Genomic DNA, 15,155 nt, shown 5'->3' with positions numbered 1-15,155 from the left:
AAACAAATCACGAAATATCAAAACGGCAAACATCGTATTCAGCTTTCAAAATATATAATAAATTTGCATTTGTTCTAGGGAAGGATGTATTCGAGATTTGTTTGTTATCAAATATAGCTGATGACATTGTACTATTTCTTAAGTTCGGTAAGCAGATTTTGGAAAATTTTTCTCTCTCATAAAGGTAGGTACTATGTTTATTGGCACGAAAAAAAAGTCCCTAAATCATTCTTTCGCGTTGAAAAATGAGAGTGTTGACAATAGATTTCGAAGGAAGAAAACAGCCATTTTGGAAATTTTTCGCGTTTATTTCTCCGAAATTTAATTGACAACATCGCCAAACTTCATAAAATTATTACATATGTATACGCAGCAGCTGATTAAATTATTTACACACACGCATTCATGATAATTGTTTTGAAAAGTTTTTTCTACCAGTTTTTAAATTGTTTTGCAACCATACCTCACACATCACTGGACACTAATAATTGTTAAGAATATAACGCTAGCCGCTCTACTCCTGGTGTCTTACCACATTCGGCAACAGCTTTAACGACATGTGGTACATTGTCGTCTTCTTCAGCTTTTCCAAATGAATACCGTCAATTTGTAACGCCCATCTAACAAACATATAATTCCGGTGTTATGCTAACTTTTACATCATGCGCAGCAATGGACTCATTCATCAACAAACTTAATTCGTTGGTGTCCACAATATCTACACAATCGCATTGCAATACCAGCGGACAAGAGTGTACTTATGCCCATGCTGTTGCCGCCTCACTAGCAATTTCAAATCCAGTGGTCACCACCACGGTTCCCCCAAAGGATAATAACGCCATTTCATTTGCCAATGTTGTTACCTCGGGGGGAACAACATCATGGGGTGACCAGTTAAAACACGTACACCATACAATAGCTATAGTCAAAGTGAAACTTTTTGTTCAATCAACATAAGCCTATAACTCACGTTCAAGGGTAGTTCCTAAGCAAAAGTCACTGTTCCCGACTTATATTTCGCAAGATAATTCGTCACAAAGGGATGTTAGTGTTCTATACCAGGAACTCTTCGTTGACTGAAATTAATACATTGAGATGCAAAGTGGCTGGTTTACTGAAGAATGTTTCTTGTTATACTCTCCCAATGTATAATTTTATAACTATTTCAATCACGTTATAAAATTCAACCAGTGTTTTGAATCGATAAAATGCAAGATATATGCACAATTAAAGATATAAGTTGATATTTTCAATAGCGTTATTTTCCTCAAGCTTGTATGCAAGACTAATGTAATTTTTTGTAGTTAATATTTGTTGCAAATATTCCACAAATAAATGGTCTCTTTTTTAATAGGCCTCTAATTATTACCACCACCATAGATTGGTGATAGGGGTATAATGAGTTTGTGCTTCCATCGAAATATCGATTTTCGATGATATAAAGTGTACATATTCTTGTTCTGGAAATTCTAAGACAATAAAACCATGTCCGTCTGTTGTAATCACGCTACAGTCTTCAATAATGGCGCAGAGACTGCGAGATTTGGCAGAGATGCGTCATCTGTTGCAGGTAGGGCAATTGGGGACTTAGGTTAGGTTAGGTATAGTGGCAGCCCGATATTTCAGACTCACTTAGACTATTCACTTCATTGTAATACCACAGTGGTGAACTTCTCTCTTATCACTGAGTGCTGCCCGATTCCATGTTAAGCTCAATGACAAAGGACCTCCTTTTTATAGCCGAGTCCGAACGGCGTTCCACATTGCAGTGAAACCACTTAGAGAACCTTTGAAACCCTAGGAATGTCACCAGCATTACTGAGGTAGGATAATCCACCGATGAAACAATTTTTGGTGTTCGGTCGAAACAGGGTTTGAATCCACGACCTTGTGTATGCAAGGCGGGCATGCTAACCATTGCACCAGGGTCGCTCCCTATAGCCCCCCGTCGAACGGAACGGACGTGTTTTTTTAATAGCGGATAAAATCATCGTAATAAGTACCTACTACGAATTTCAAGTGTGGTGGGATATTAGGCCACCATGCAGAGAAATTCAAAGACATCCACTGGGTTGCTAACTTCAGGGCCCAGTGGACGGGTATCGACTGAAGTTATAAATTTGGGCAATGACCAAGAGTTAGGCCCAATTAGTCGACCTGTAGACGGGTCGACAGGTGGCGACAATTTGACAAGTCGGACCTTTTCCAAGGTAACGGCATCAAAAGGAGGTAATCCCTCACGAAAGAGATTCAAAGAACGCAGAAATGCTTTGTTTATCCTAAAGAAATTAGGATCAGTCGACCCAAGCACGTTGTCGGCTAAACAAAGCGATTCCTTAAAATGGGCTCAAGGAATTCTTGAGGCTGGAAAAAGGGAACGATCACCGGATGAGCTGCCATCCTCCAAAAGGGATCAACGATCGTTTGCCTCAGTTGCTAAAGACAGCCTTGTGATGGCTATCATAAATAAAGGAGCATTGGACGGTATGGTTCCAAAGCAAAAATGGGGGGAAATTGAGAATGCTTTGTCTGGCGTCTACTCACAGGTGCTGGAAAAGTTTCCCGGCCCAGATCCTCGACACCAAGAGGCTGGTTGGTATCAAGGACGATTTAAGCTAGTCGCATTTGAGGACCAGAGGTCTATAGAATGTTTTAAAGCTGCTCTGATATTAATTGGTGAAGTTTGGGAAGGAGCTGCTCTAGAGTTAGTCGAGAAGAAAGACATACCGGCTAGACCAAGAGCACATGCGTGGATACCTGCAAACCCTCCTGACCCTGAATCTATTTTAAATAGACTGAAACAATGCAATCCAGATCTTCCAACAGCTGATTGGAAGGTTGGCCGTTTGGATGAAGTGGATGGGCCAAGACGGCATGCAGTGTTTATATTGAACACTCAGTCTTTGCCACATCTAGCAAAGTCCCAGGGCCGTGTATGTTATGGCTTTCATTATATCCAAATGAAGGTGTATAAAAACGATCAGCTAAAGGATTCAGAAATGGACAAGCCTCTGTCTGAATCAGAAGTAAGCGGATCCTCTTGCGAAGTCGAGGGGGATACCAAGACATTTGAAGACATGGATAGATACCGTATGCGTGAGGAGGCTTCTACTGCCTCAGAACTCACCAAAGTTGAACCTATGGTTATTGCGAGAGTCACCGATATCTCTGAAGAGGACATTCTTGATGACTCGATTGAAGCGGCTGATGTGACGGTTGTTGAAAATCTCGATGGTCCTACGGATCCTCCAGATAAATCTTCATCATTGTAAGGCTGCATGTGCTGCCTTAAAAGTTCTCCTGATGAAAGGGGACATAGATATAGTTCTTATTCAAGAACCATATGTTTATAAAAACAAAATATGTGAATTAAGTACTCCGGGGTTCAAACTATTGCAGTATACTGGTAATGATGTAAATCGAGCCTGTATAATTGCTAAAAACGAGCTCAATTTGTTTCTGCTTCCTTCAATGTGCAATACAGACACTGTCGTTGCAAGTTTAGAAATAGCCAAATGCAAATATTGGGTATCTTCGGTCTACATGGGACATGACAGGGAGATGCCTCCATATGCCGTTAAGACCTTAGTGGAGGAGTCACTGAAAACAAAGACGAAACTCATTATGGGATGCGATGCGAATGCACATCATAGTGTATGGGGAAGTAGTGATACTAATGCAAGGGGAGAGTCGCTAATAGAGTTTATTTTGCGTACTAATCTGGTAGTTTGCAACAAGGGAGATGTCCCAACCTTTGTCACTAAAAACAGGCAAGAGGTTTTGGACATCACCTTGGCCTCGCAAGAACTGAATGAAATGATATCTGAGTGGCAGGTTTTAAGTGAACACAGCTTCTCAGATCATCGCTACATCAGTTTCAAATTTGATGTTCATATCACCAAGATCATATTTCCGCCAAATGTTAGGAAAGCTGACTGGAATAGGTATAGGGAATCGTTCAATATGATGATACCGGAAATAACAGAGACAAATATGAGAAATGTGCAAGATATCGAACACGCAGTGGAGCGGATTACTAAGGCCTTCAACATCTCACTGAAAGCTGCATGCCCTAGAGGAAAGCCAAGGGGGAAACATCGACCACCATGGTGGTCTACGGAATTAAGTAATATGAGGAAATCCTGCAGGAAGCTCTTTAACAAGGCAAAGTCCACCAGAGCCCCTGAGGACTGGGACGCTTACAAGAAGAATCTGAGAGGATACAAGCGAGAACTGAGAAATGCTCAGCATAACTCTTGGAATGCTTACTGCAGCAGTATTGAGAATACGTCCGAGGCTTCCAGACTACGGAAGGTTCTAGCATCCACCAACTCCGCTCCAGGTTTCATTAAAACATCGGAGGGCAATTGGACAACGTCCAGTGAGGAGACGCTGGAGGTACTATTGTACACACATTTTCCCGGAAATCAGACGGTTGAACCATGTACTGGCGGTGCCACAGTTGCTCAGCGGTCGTTTCCTGTCGAGGAAATTGTATCGGAAACTAGAATAAGATGGGCGCTAAATAGCTTTGGACCATTCAAATCCCCTGGACCTGATGGAATTACTCCGGCGGAGTTACAAGCTGTAACTGACAAAATTATCCCCTGGTTGTCGGTGATATATAAAGGATGTATCAACTTATCATATATCCCAGGAAAGTGGAGGGAAACAAAAGTCGTTTTCATACCTAAAGCGGGAAAAGCCTCTCACTCGAGGGCGAAGGATTTCCGACCAATCAGCTTATCCTCATTCCTACTTAAGACTCTGGAGAGGATGATAGATATTTATCTTAGAACTAGCATCGACTCAAGTTTGTTTTCGAAACGACAGCATGCATACTCGAAGGGCAGGTCTACTGAGACCGCACTACATGAACTAGTCAGCTTTATTGAAAGCTCACTATCTGTCAAAGAATACACAATCGTGGCGTTTCTAGACATCGAAGGGGCGTTCAATAATGTCCATCCGAGCTCGATATTAAATGGACTGACAACTCTGAATGTTGATCCATGTATACTCAGGCTGTTAGACGAACTGCTAATGAAGAGACGTATTTCAGCCACACTAGGACAAGCAAACATACAAAAGTATGTGAACAGAGGCACTCCTCAAGGAGGAGTTCTATCACCTCTTCTTTGGAATGTTGCTATAAACGACCTTCTGGTTTCCCTAGAAAAAGAAAGGATACAAGTGGTGGCATACGCAGATGATGTGGCGATAGCAGTCAGGGGAAAATTCCCATCATCAATTAGAGATATTATACAGAGAGCCCTCCGGATGACTGAGAAATGGGCGAAAGATAATGGTCTTGGGGTAAATCCTGCAAAGACAGAAATAGTCATGTACTGCAAAGATCGCAAAACTCCCACGGTTAGGCCCATTTCCTTAGGGGGTATTGAAATTCCCTTTAGGGAGTGTGCAAAATACCTTGGCGTTATTTTGGACAGGAAGCTGAACTTTAAGCTTAATATTGAAGAAAGGGCGAGGAAAGCAACGGTAGCTTTATACTCGTGCAAAAAGGCAATAGGGAAAAAGTGGGGACTAAAACCAAAAATTGTACATTGGCTATACACGGCAGTGGTTAGTCCTATAATGCTATATGGTGTTGTAGTCTGGTGGCCGGCACTTCACCAGCCGACAAGTTTAGACAAAGTTCAGCGTATGGCGTGCTTGTGTATCTCAGGTGCATTCAGCAAGACAGGAACAAACTCCCTTAATGTCATACTGAATCTATTGCCTTTAGACATTTTGGCCAAACAGTCAGCTGCAACAACGGCTGTGCGGTTGCGCGAGCTATCGCTGTGGTCGGAAAAAAGTTACGGTCACAGTTCGGTCCTCAAAATAATGCCAGATGTGCCTAACGTAGTGGATTACACTTTGGCGAGCCCACTTTTCGACAAAAAGTTTGAGACTCTAATTCCCAACAGTGAGGCGTGGTGTACACGGACCCCGGGGAATAAAAGATATATAGATTTCTACACTGATGGCTCCAAATTGGATGGCCAAGTGGGTTTCGGAGTATATTCTAAAGATCTGGAACTTCGAATAGCGAAAAGATTACCTGATCACTGTAGTGTTTTTCAGGCTGAAATATTAGCAATAAGAGAGGTGGCGAATTGGCTGAGAAGTAATGTTCCAAAAAATGTGGGCATTAATATATACTCAGACAGTCAACCTGCAATAAAATCCTTGGACTCTGTGTTCCTCAACTCGAAAACGGCCATCGATTGCCGCAAATCTCTCAATGAGATGGCTGAGCAGTACAATATTCACCTAATATGGGTGCCTGGCCATAGGAACATACCGGGGAACTGCGAAGCGGATGAGTTGGCAAGGCTAGGGACTACCTTACATATTCCAGGGGAACTAGAATTTGTTGGTATGCCTCTGGCTACCTGCAAGCTCATGCTGCGTGAGAAGGCTGTTATGATGGCAAATGTTCGATGGGAGAATTGCAAGGGTTGTAACGACACCAAGCAAATATGGCCCCATTTCAACTTAAACCGCACACTAGATATGCTAATGTTCTCGAGACGTCAGATATCACTCCTGATATCTGCTATAACGGGTCGCTGCCTGATAGGAGATTTTGCAAAAACTATTGGCGCGAAGTATAATGACTATTGTATGAGCTGTCATGATGCGGAGGAAAAAGAATCAATTAAACACCTCTTGTGTGAGTGTCCTGCATTTTGTGTAAAGCGCAAGCAACTTTTAGGAGCATATAGCTTCAGATTACTGGCGGATCTGGAAAACGTTAACTTAAGCAGTCTGCTAATATTTTTGGAACAATCTGGTTGCTTCAACAGAAGAAAATAATCGAGAAGGTTCAGCGGTTAAAACTAGAAGTGCCCATATGTAATAGGTACTTTTAGTTAATGTGGTATCACAATGGACTGAATAGTCTAAGTGAGCCTGAATCTTAATCGGGCTGCCACTTTAACCTAACCTAACCATAGCCCCCCATATAGAGCGATCTCTCGGCTACTTGGGCTACTGGAAAATGTAGTTTTTATGCGATTTTTCTGAAATTAAAAATCTGGGAGCATTTTAGGACCACAAAAAGGTGTGTCGAATGTGGTACGTATAGGTCTATGTTTCGGTACAGCTCCCATATAGATCGATCTCCTCAATTTTGATCAGATTGACTGAATTTGGAAATCTAGAGATATTTTGGCACATAAAGACCGGTGTCAAATTTAGTTTTTATCGGTCCGTTTTTTGGTAAAGCCTCCATATAGACAGATTTTTCGATTTAACTTATTCGGGTAGAAAGCGGACTGCTTCGAGACTAAAAATAAAAATTTTCAACTGATTTAGGATCTTGGGCTTCTAGAAACCGTTGTTTTTCATCCGATTTATCAGAAATTGCAAGTGTTTTAGTACCACTCTCTTATCAATGAGTGCTGCCCGATTCTATTTTAAGCTCAATGGAAAGGGAACTCGTTTTTATTAGCTAGTCCGAACAACATTCTAATTGCGGTGAAACCACTTAGAAAAGCTTTTAAAGATTCAGTTTTGTCACCAGCATTACTGAGTGGGTATAAACCACTGCTGGTTGTGGTCGAAAACTTGGATTGAACCCACGACCCTTTAAATGAAAGGTGGGCATTGCACCACGGAGCTCACAATTGTTCACTATCACTTTTTTAAATTAATTAGTTGCAAAGGCAATACGTTGAAAGTTTTCCATCCAATTTGGAAATGTTTTATAAAAATTTAATTTAAAAATAAAATATTTATATAAATATCTATAAAAATATAATTGTAGGAGAGACCTTTAAGGATGTAATAGATTATACCGTATAGATTTTTCTAATTTTTGTGCAATAAAACCTGAATATTTTATCAACTCAACAGTATTAGGAGGTTAATATTTTACGAATTATCTCTAGTTTACGTGAAACGTTAATAGTCTGAAGCCAAATTTTCTTCCAAAAAAATTCAAATGAAAAAAATTTAATTCCAAACATACTACAAAAAAATTGTTTTTTAGACCTTAATACCAAAAAAGAAAAATAAAAAGAAAAACGTTAACCATAATAATTTGGATAATTAAATGCACATCCAAAGCTAATAGGTATTTATTACGATAATGTTAATTTTGATAATTTATAATATACATATTTATATGTCGATATTTGCTCGTTTGTGATTAATATAAATATTTATTTAAAAAAAAAAAACACTTAATTTGAAAAATACTATCTGATTTTGCTATAAACATTAATAATTCTCCGAGGACGCATAATGCCTCAACATAGATTTTGTATGTTTGAATTGCATATTTTCTGTTGCAGCTAGCACTTCTTCTATAAAGCTCTGGGAATTATGTATAAAGGTGCCGCCGAGTATAACACGATAACCAGCATTATTTAGTTGATGGACGGCCAATGCTTCTTCATAGGTTGTACCACCTATCATAAAGACAACAACCTCTTGCGGTGGTCTTCTAAAAGGTACAAGTTCAGAATTAATAGCTGGATACATGGGATCCAATTCACGACCTTTGAAGACATCCTCAAGTGTTTCCTTTAGCAAAGGAGTATGTTGAGTGAATACATTCTCAACTCCTTTTAGACCTTTGATTAGGTTCCTCGTTAGTTTCACAGCATCGGTAATGCGCACTAAATTGAATAGTTCACCTTGGCGCATATGAGTTCCGGCATATTCAATTAGACTAGGTATAATGTGAGTTTGTCCACCTCTAGTTTTTATCATTTGCAATAGACCCGATGTGTCGCAATTTGCATGCCTTTCATAACGCAGGGCATACAAAGCCACGAGTTTCAAAACATCATCTATTGATGTACGTTCATCGCCTATTATCTTTTTGATTCTTTGCAATTGTTGTGAATGTTCTGCTTTACAGGCAATCTCTTGTTCCAATTCAGATACCTCGAATAAATTACGTTTCGTTGTCAGCGATGACAATTCGCCCATAATACATAAATGCTTTTGCACAGTGCCCGACATTTTCTTAAATTGTGGATACGTTTCTATGAAATTTTTCATATCTGCAATACTCTCGACCTTTTTCTGATCCTTTGCTTTACGCTGAAACTCTTCCATTAGACCTTTTATTGTGGAACCAATTTCACCGAAATTCGCATACATATTTTTCCCATAGAATTCATCTTGATCGCCGGAAAGTACCAACTCCTTATAATCTTTGGGTATACCCTGTATTCCGGAAAGATCAACACGATTATTTTTTATAGTAAGCAGCTCATGCACCATAGCCTGATATGTCCATTGGTGCAAAAGCGGTGTCACTGGGTCATCGCGGCGATCAAGTATTAACAGCAAAGGTGGAGCAGCTCCATTTTCATGAGTGCGAAAATCAAATAATGAAGATTCTTTGGTTATTTGTTCGAATATTTGTTTGGCCAATGTCTGGGCCACAGGAGAACCAGCTCTATAACGTATGACTGGATTTAATTTCAATGATAACAAAACAGAAATAACACCATGCACAGAACGGGTTAAAGTATCGGGCAACCAATTAAGTCTTTGCATACACTTTGGTATGTTTAAGGAAAACAAGTTTGGATTTACAGCCAAATAGTCGGCATAGAGTTCTTTAACTTCTCTAACAGATTCACTTTCATCGCATTCGGCCAAATATTTAATGTCAGTCCTGGGAATTATATTGCTGAAATCTGAAGAGGCAAACAAAAATACACTCCACATGAAACTGCTGTAACAAACGTGGGTGGGCGTTGCAGAATACTTACATAGAAAATATGATCCGTATTTTGGACTACGCAATTCCTGGGCAAGTAGTTGGACATTTTGTTTTGTGGGACGTATAAATACAATGCATTTCAAATATTTCATTCTCTCATTAGAGCGCCCTGAATCGATGCGTTCGAATAGGAAAACTTCCCGTTGCAACATATCTGATTGGGCGAAAGCCATGGAAATTATACTTGTCTGAAATTTTACAATGCTATTATCTGATCTCAGCAGAAATGTAAACCAGCCAACACCTACCGTTTCCTTATCCAGTAACATGGTCTTCATTCCTGGTCCCGACTCAGTGCACATTTTCTCAATGTACAGCTTTATGCTGGTAATAACATTCATTTTTTACAGCTGTTTTATCCTTTTTCACGGTTTTGTTTTTCTAAATCAACCAATTAATAAATACAATGTTTTCTTTCGTCTATGTACCGAGTAGACGATTGATAAAGTACTCATCGTCAGAGATGGGAGCACTGCATTTACTTGATTTGCCGAAACGTATTATGATATTAGGTTTTTTCCCGAACTTCACTATAAAAAATTAAACAAATCTCCTTTAGCAAAAGTTGGCGATAGGTGTAGTGTCACTTACACCCATAGAACTATTATTACCAAATCGGCACCGTACGTTAGCCAACCCAGTATGGTACAATATCGATACCGAACGGTGCAAGCGGTACACAAAGCATGAAAGTACCATATGGTATTATGAAAATACCAATATGGTATTGAAAATAATACCTAATGCGCTTTACAGACTATTAGTTATTCCGGACGACAGAGCTCGTGTCTAACATATCCCATATATTGTGCACATTATGAGTTAAGTCCGAAGGCATAATCGATAATGCTGCATGTTTATGGGATCGATAACACATTTGCCGATTATTTAGTCATCGCCGACAAGTCGTATCGATCCGTCACACTGTATGATTCTTTACAAACACCGACATTCCGTCCGGAATAACTGATTGTCTGTAAAGCGCATTACGCATCTAATGAGAGAAGAATGCTGAATTAACAAAAATTAATAATGCTAAAACATATATTTACCAATGCTTCACAAATTTAGTTTTTTGGTCGTCACGTTTTCCAAGAAATGTTGTAATTTACTCGCCTACTTACTTTATGTGCAGAAAATAAACTAACAAGGCGACCAATTAGTTTTTAGCAACAGCGACATATCATATGTTATGGGGATGTGATAGTTAATACCATAATAAACCGGATGTAAATGATTTGATATAATGCGGTATCAAAATTGAAAGGTAACGTGAACTAAACTATTAATACCAAACGGTTATGGCCAGGTACTGCATTTTTTCTACCAGTGTATCAATCCCATAAACATGCTGCAGTATCGATTATGCCGTCGGACTTAACTTATAATGTGGCCAATGTATTGGATATGTTCGACACGAGCACTGTCGTCCGGATTAAAGGCCGGTACTATGTTCATTCTTGTGAAAAATTTTTATAGAAACCATTATTTCGCACATAGAAAGCGGTGTTTATTTAGGTAACTTGGAGCGCTATTTTACAGGGAGCGATATTGAATTAAATAGGTGGTTGCTGTTTGTTATTACAAAATTAACATTTTATTTTCCTTGGGCAATTGATCTGCTGCTCCTTTGATCCTTTGTATAGTTTCGGAACAAAAATATAATCCGTGCTTGTGTTATAAACCCACACAAATAGTTTTAATAAATAAATTATTTCTTAATTCACATTGCAAATGGCGCCATGCTATAAACGTCAGTTTTTCGACTCGAAAAAACAAAGTACCACAAATGGAAAAATTTCGCTAGTTTTTCGCATTTTTTAATTTTGTATGGAGTTTCAACGCGAAAACCGAACAGAGTACCGGCCTTAACTTATAATTTGCACGGCTCATAATGCGCTTTACAGACTATCAGTTATTCCGGACGGAATGTCGATTTTTGTAAGGAATCTTACAGTGTGTAGGATCGATACGACTTGTCGGCGATGACTAAATAATCGGTAAGTGTTATCGATCCTATAAACATTATGCCTTCGGACTTAACTGATAATGTGCACAATATATGGGATATGTTCGACACGATCACTGTCGTCCGGAATTACTGATAGTCTGTAAAGCGCATAAGCCTCGTACTAAGATCAATTTTTTGCACGTAAATCTGTTATACTCCATATTCAAAACGCTCTCATGGAATAACTGCGAAAATTTTGTTTTGAGCTTTTTCGGACACATATTGAGTAAGTCTGGGATTTTCGGCATATATTTTCGCACAAATTAGTTAAAAACCCTTATTCACGGCGATAAATGCTGATATCCGTTTTAAGTAGGTACTATGTTCGGTTAGTACTTACCTTCGGTTAGTACTTACTTACCACCGTGGTGCAATGGTTAGCATGCCCGCCTTGCATACACAAGGTCGTGGGTTCGATTCCTGCTTCGACCGAACACCAAAAAGTTTTTCAGCGGTGGATTATCCCACCTCAGTAATGCTGGTGACATTTCTGAAGGTTTCAAAGCTTCTCTAAGTGGTTTCACTGCAATGTGGAACGCCGTTCGGACTCGGCTATAAAAAGGAGGTCCCTTGTCATTGAGCTTAACATGGAATCGGGCAGCACTCAGTGATAAGAGAGAAGTTCTCCAATGTGGTATCACAATGGACAGAATAGTCTAAGTGAGCCTGATACATCGGGCTGCCACCTAACCTAACCTACCTTTACGGACTTAAGAACTTATTACTAAACATTAAATGGCCCAAATCTACTCTTCTCTAGAGCCACCGTGGTGCAATGGTTATCATGCCCGCCTTGCATACATAGGGTCGTGGGTTCAACCCCAATTTCCACCGAAAGGCCGGTACTATGTTCATTCTTGCGAAAAATTTTTATGGAAACCATTATTTCGCACATAGAAAGCGGCGTTTTTTAGGTAGCTTGGAGCGCTATTTTACAGGGAGCGATATTGGATTAAGTTGGTGGTTGTTGATTGTTTTTACAAAATAACATTTTATTTTTCCTTGGGCAATTGATCTGCTATTCCTTTGATCCTTTGTATAGTTTCGGAACAAAAATATGGTCCGTGTTTGATTTATAAACCCGCACAAATAGTTTTTAATAAATAAATTATTTCTTAATTCACATTGCAAATGGCGCCTTGCTATAAACGTCAGTTTTTCAACACGAAAAAACAAAGTATCACAAATGGAAAAAATTTCGCAAATTTTTCGCATTTTTTGGTTTTGTATGGAGTTTCAACGCGAAAACCGAACAGAGTACCGGCCTGAACACTAAAAAGTTTTTCAGCGGTGAATTATGCACCGCTCAGACTATAAATAATTCCGGACGTAATTTCTGTGTTTGTAAAGAATCTTACATTTTGGCCGAACGCTAAGAATTATCGGAGATAAGTAAAATATCGATAAATGTGTTATCGATTCCATTAACAAGCTGAGGTATCGATGATGTCTTCGGACATAACTTATGGTGTGGCCAATGTGTGGAATATATTTGACACGAGCACTGTCGTCCGGATAAATTTATAGTCTAGACTGCGCATTATCCCCTCTCAGTAATGCTTCTGACATTTTTAAGTGTTTCAAGGCTTCTCTAAGTGGTTTCGCCGCAATGTGGAACACCGTTCGGACTCGGCTATAAAAAGTAAGTCCCTTGCCACTGAGCTAAACATAGAATCGGGCAGCACTCAGTGATAAGAGAGAAATTCACCACTGTGGAATCGTAATGTACTGCATAGTCTAAGTGAGCGAAATATCGGGCTGCCACTATACCTAATCTACTCTATTATGCTGCGGAGACATCCTGTCGCAATTGTAAGAGCAGCGTTCTGGTAGGCCTGTATGTTATTCCACTGCGTATCAGTTGTCAGAGATGTCAACGCCCGCGCTGCATAGTTTACCACTGACCGGCCAATTGCCTTATTGATAGACAACAAAGTTGCATTGTCCGCACCACAAGTGCTGCCTGCAAGCGACTTGAGGACCTTGTTTCTAGCGTGTAGCTTATGGGTAGACGACTTGAAAAAGCAGTCGAATGTGATCCCGAGAATAATGGGATAATGGTCGGAATCGTTTCGCAATCTACACTAATATTTAACTGCCTGCGTACTTCTGCCGTCCATGTAATGAATAGTGTGTCTGAGGATTTGGTCCTTACATTTCTAGCAGTGAAATAACTGGTAAAATCAGCAAGATAGACGACCCGTATGCCAAGATTGTATAGTCGTCCGCATTCCTTACAATCTCGACGTCGCCAGGAAGGGGTGAAACAGAGGATAGATATAGGTTAAAAAGTGCCGGAGATATCACCCCACCTCGGGGTACTCCCTGTTTCACTCTACGGGCTTTTGATTTCGTATCCCTAAATTCCACATACGACAGGTGGCCCACAGATACATTAGAAACTATCGCTTGGTTCCTGCCAGTAGGGACGTGTTATCTATGCCCTCGAATAGTCTGAAATGGTTGACCGTATCGAATGCCTTCGATAGGTCAAGTGCCACGAGGATAATTTTGCTTGGGCTGATTCGAGCCCTCTAGTGCTATGTACTTTACGGTTGGCAACTGGAAAATTATCTACAAGGCGGTGGTAGAGTAATGCCTCAAGTGTCTTGGATACTGGCGGAAAAGGGAAAATGTATGATTCACCCTTAAGGTGAGTATTAAGTTCGAGTTTAGCCGCTAAAATCGCTAAAGTGAAAACTAAATCAGTAAGAAAAATGCATGAAATTATACATATTTGTTGCAAATTTTATTATAACTTGATGGGGAAAAGCCCAAAGCAAATTTTCACAAAGTTTGTATTCCTTAAAATGGATTATTAAAAAAAGTAATCGTGAAAAATGACGTTTTTAGCGGCTAAACTCGAACTTAATACCCACCTTTAGGTTAGGTGGCAGCCCGATGTATCAGGCTCACTTAGACTATTCAGTCCATTGTGATACCACATTGGTGAACTTCTCTCTTATCACTGAGTGCTGCCCGATTCCATGCTAAGCTCAATGACAAGGACCTCCTTTTTATAGCCGAGTCCGAACGGCGTTCCACATTGCAGTGAAACCACTTAGAGAAGCTTTGAAACTCTCAGAAATGTAACCAGAATTACTCAGGTGGGATAATCTACCGCTGGGATCGATAACACATTTACCGATTATTTAGTCATCGCCGACAAGTCGTATCGATCCGACACACTGTAAGATTATTTACAAACACCGACATTCCGTCCGGAATAACTGATAATCTGTAAGGCGCATTACAGTGTGTCGGACCGATACGACTTGTCGGCGATGACTAAATAATCGGTAAATGTGTTATCGATCCCATAAACATTCAGCAGTATCGATTATGCCTTCGGACTTAACTTATAATGTGCACAATATATGGGATATGTTCGAC

General features: G+C 39.9%; 1 protein-coding gene across 1 annotated transcript; it reads right to left on the bottom strand.

The window, feature by feature from the left end:
- Positions 1–8,049: 8,049 nt before the first annotated feature.
- On the bottom strand, positions 8,050–10,208 carry Vps45 (vacuolar protein sorting 45). The gene is made up of 3 exons (XM_075290189.1): positions 10,000–10,208; positions 9,741–9,939; positions 8,050–9,665 (listed from the first exon to the last, which is right to left on the bottom strand). The coding sequence occupies exons 1-3, from the start codon at positions 10,090–10,092 to the stop codon at positions 8,230–8,232; spliced, it is 1,728 nt and encodes a 575-aa protein (XP_075146304.1). The 5' UTR covers positions 10,093–10,208; the 3' UTR covers positions 8,050–8,229.
- Positions 10,209–15,155: the final 4,947 nt, after the last annotated feature.

This window comes from Haematobia irritans, chromosome 1 (genome assembly GCF_050003625.1).
Source record: "Haematobia irritans isolate KBUSLIRL chromosome 1, ASM5000362v1, whole genome shotgun sequence".
Lineage (NCBI taxonomy): Eukaryota > Metazoa > Arthropoda > Insecta > Diptera > Muscidae > Haematobia > Haematobia irritans.
This window is presented reverse-complemented; position numbering and strand designations above follow the sequence as displayed.

What these genes read in the sequence shown, in the direction of transcription:
- Vps45 (XM_075290189.1), bottom strand. Translation starts at nt 10,092, where the DNA reads ATGAATGTTATTACCAGCATAAAGCTGTACATTGAGAAAATGTGCACT. An exon ending in TGTTACTGGATAAGGAAACG is followed by an intron (nt 9,940 to 9,999) that starts GTAGGTGTTGGC and finishes GTAAAATTTCAG; the next exon opens with ACAAGTATAATTTCCATGGC. An exon ending in ATACGGATCATATTTTCTAT is followed by an intron (nt 9,666 to 9,740) that starts GTAAGTATTCTG and finishes TTGCCTCTTCAG; the next exon opens with ATTTCAGCAATATAATTCCC.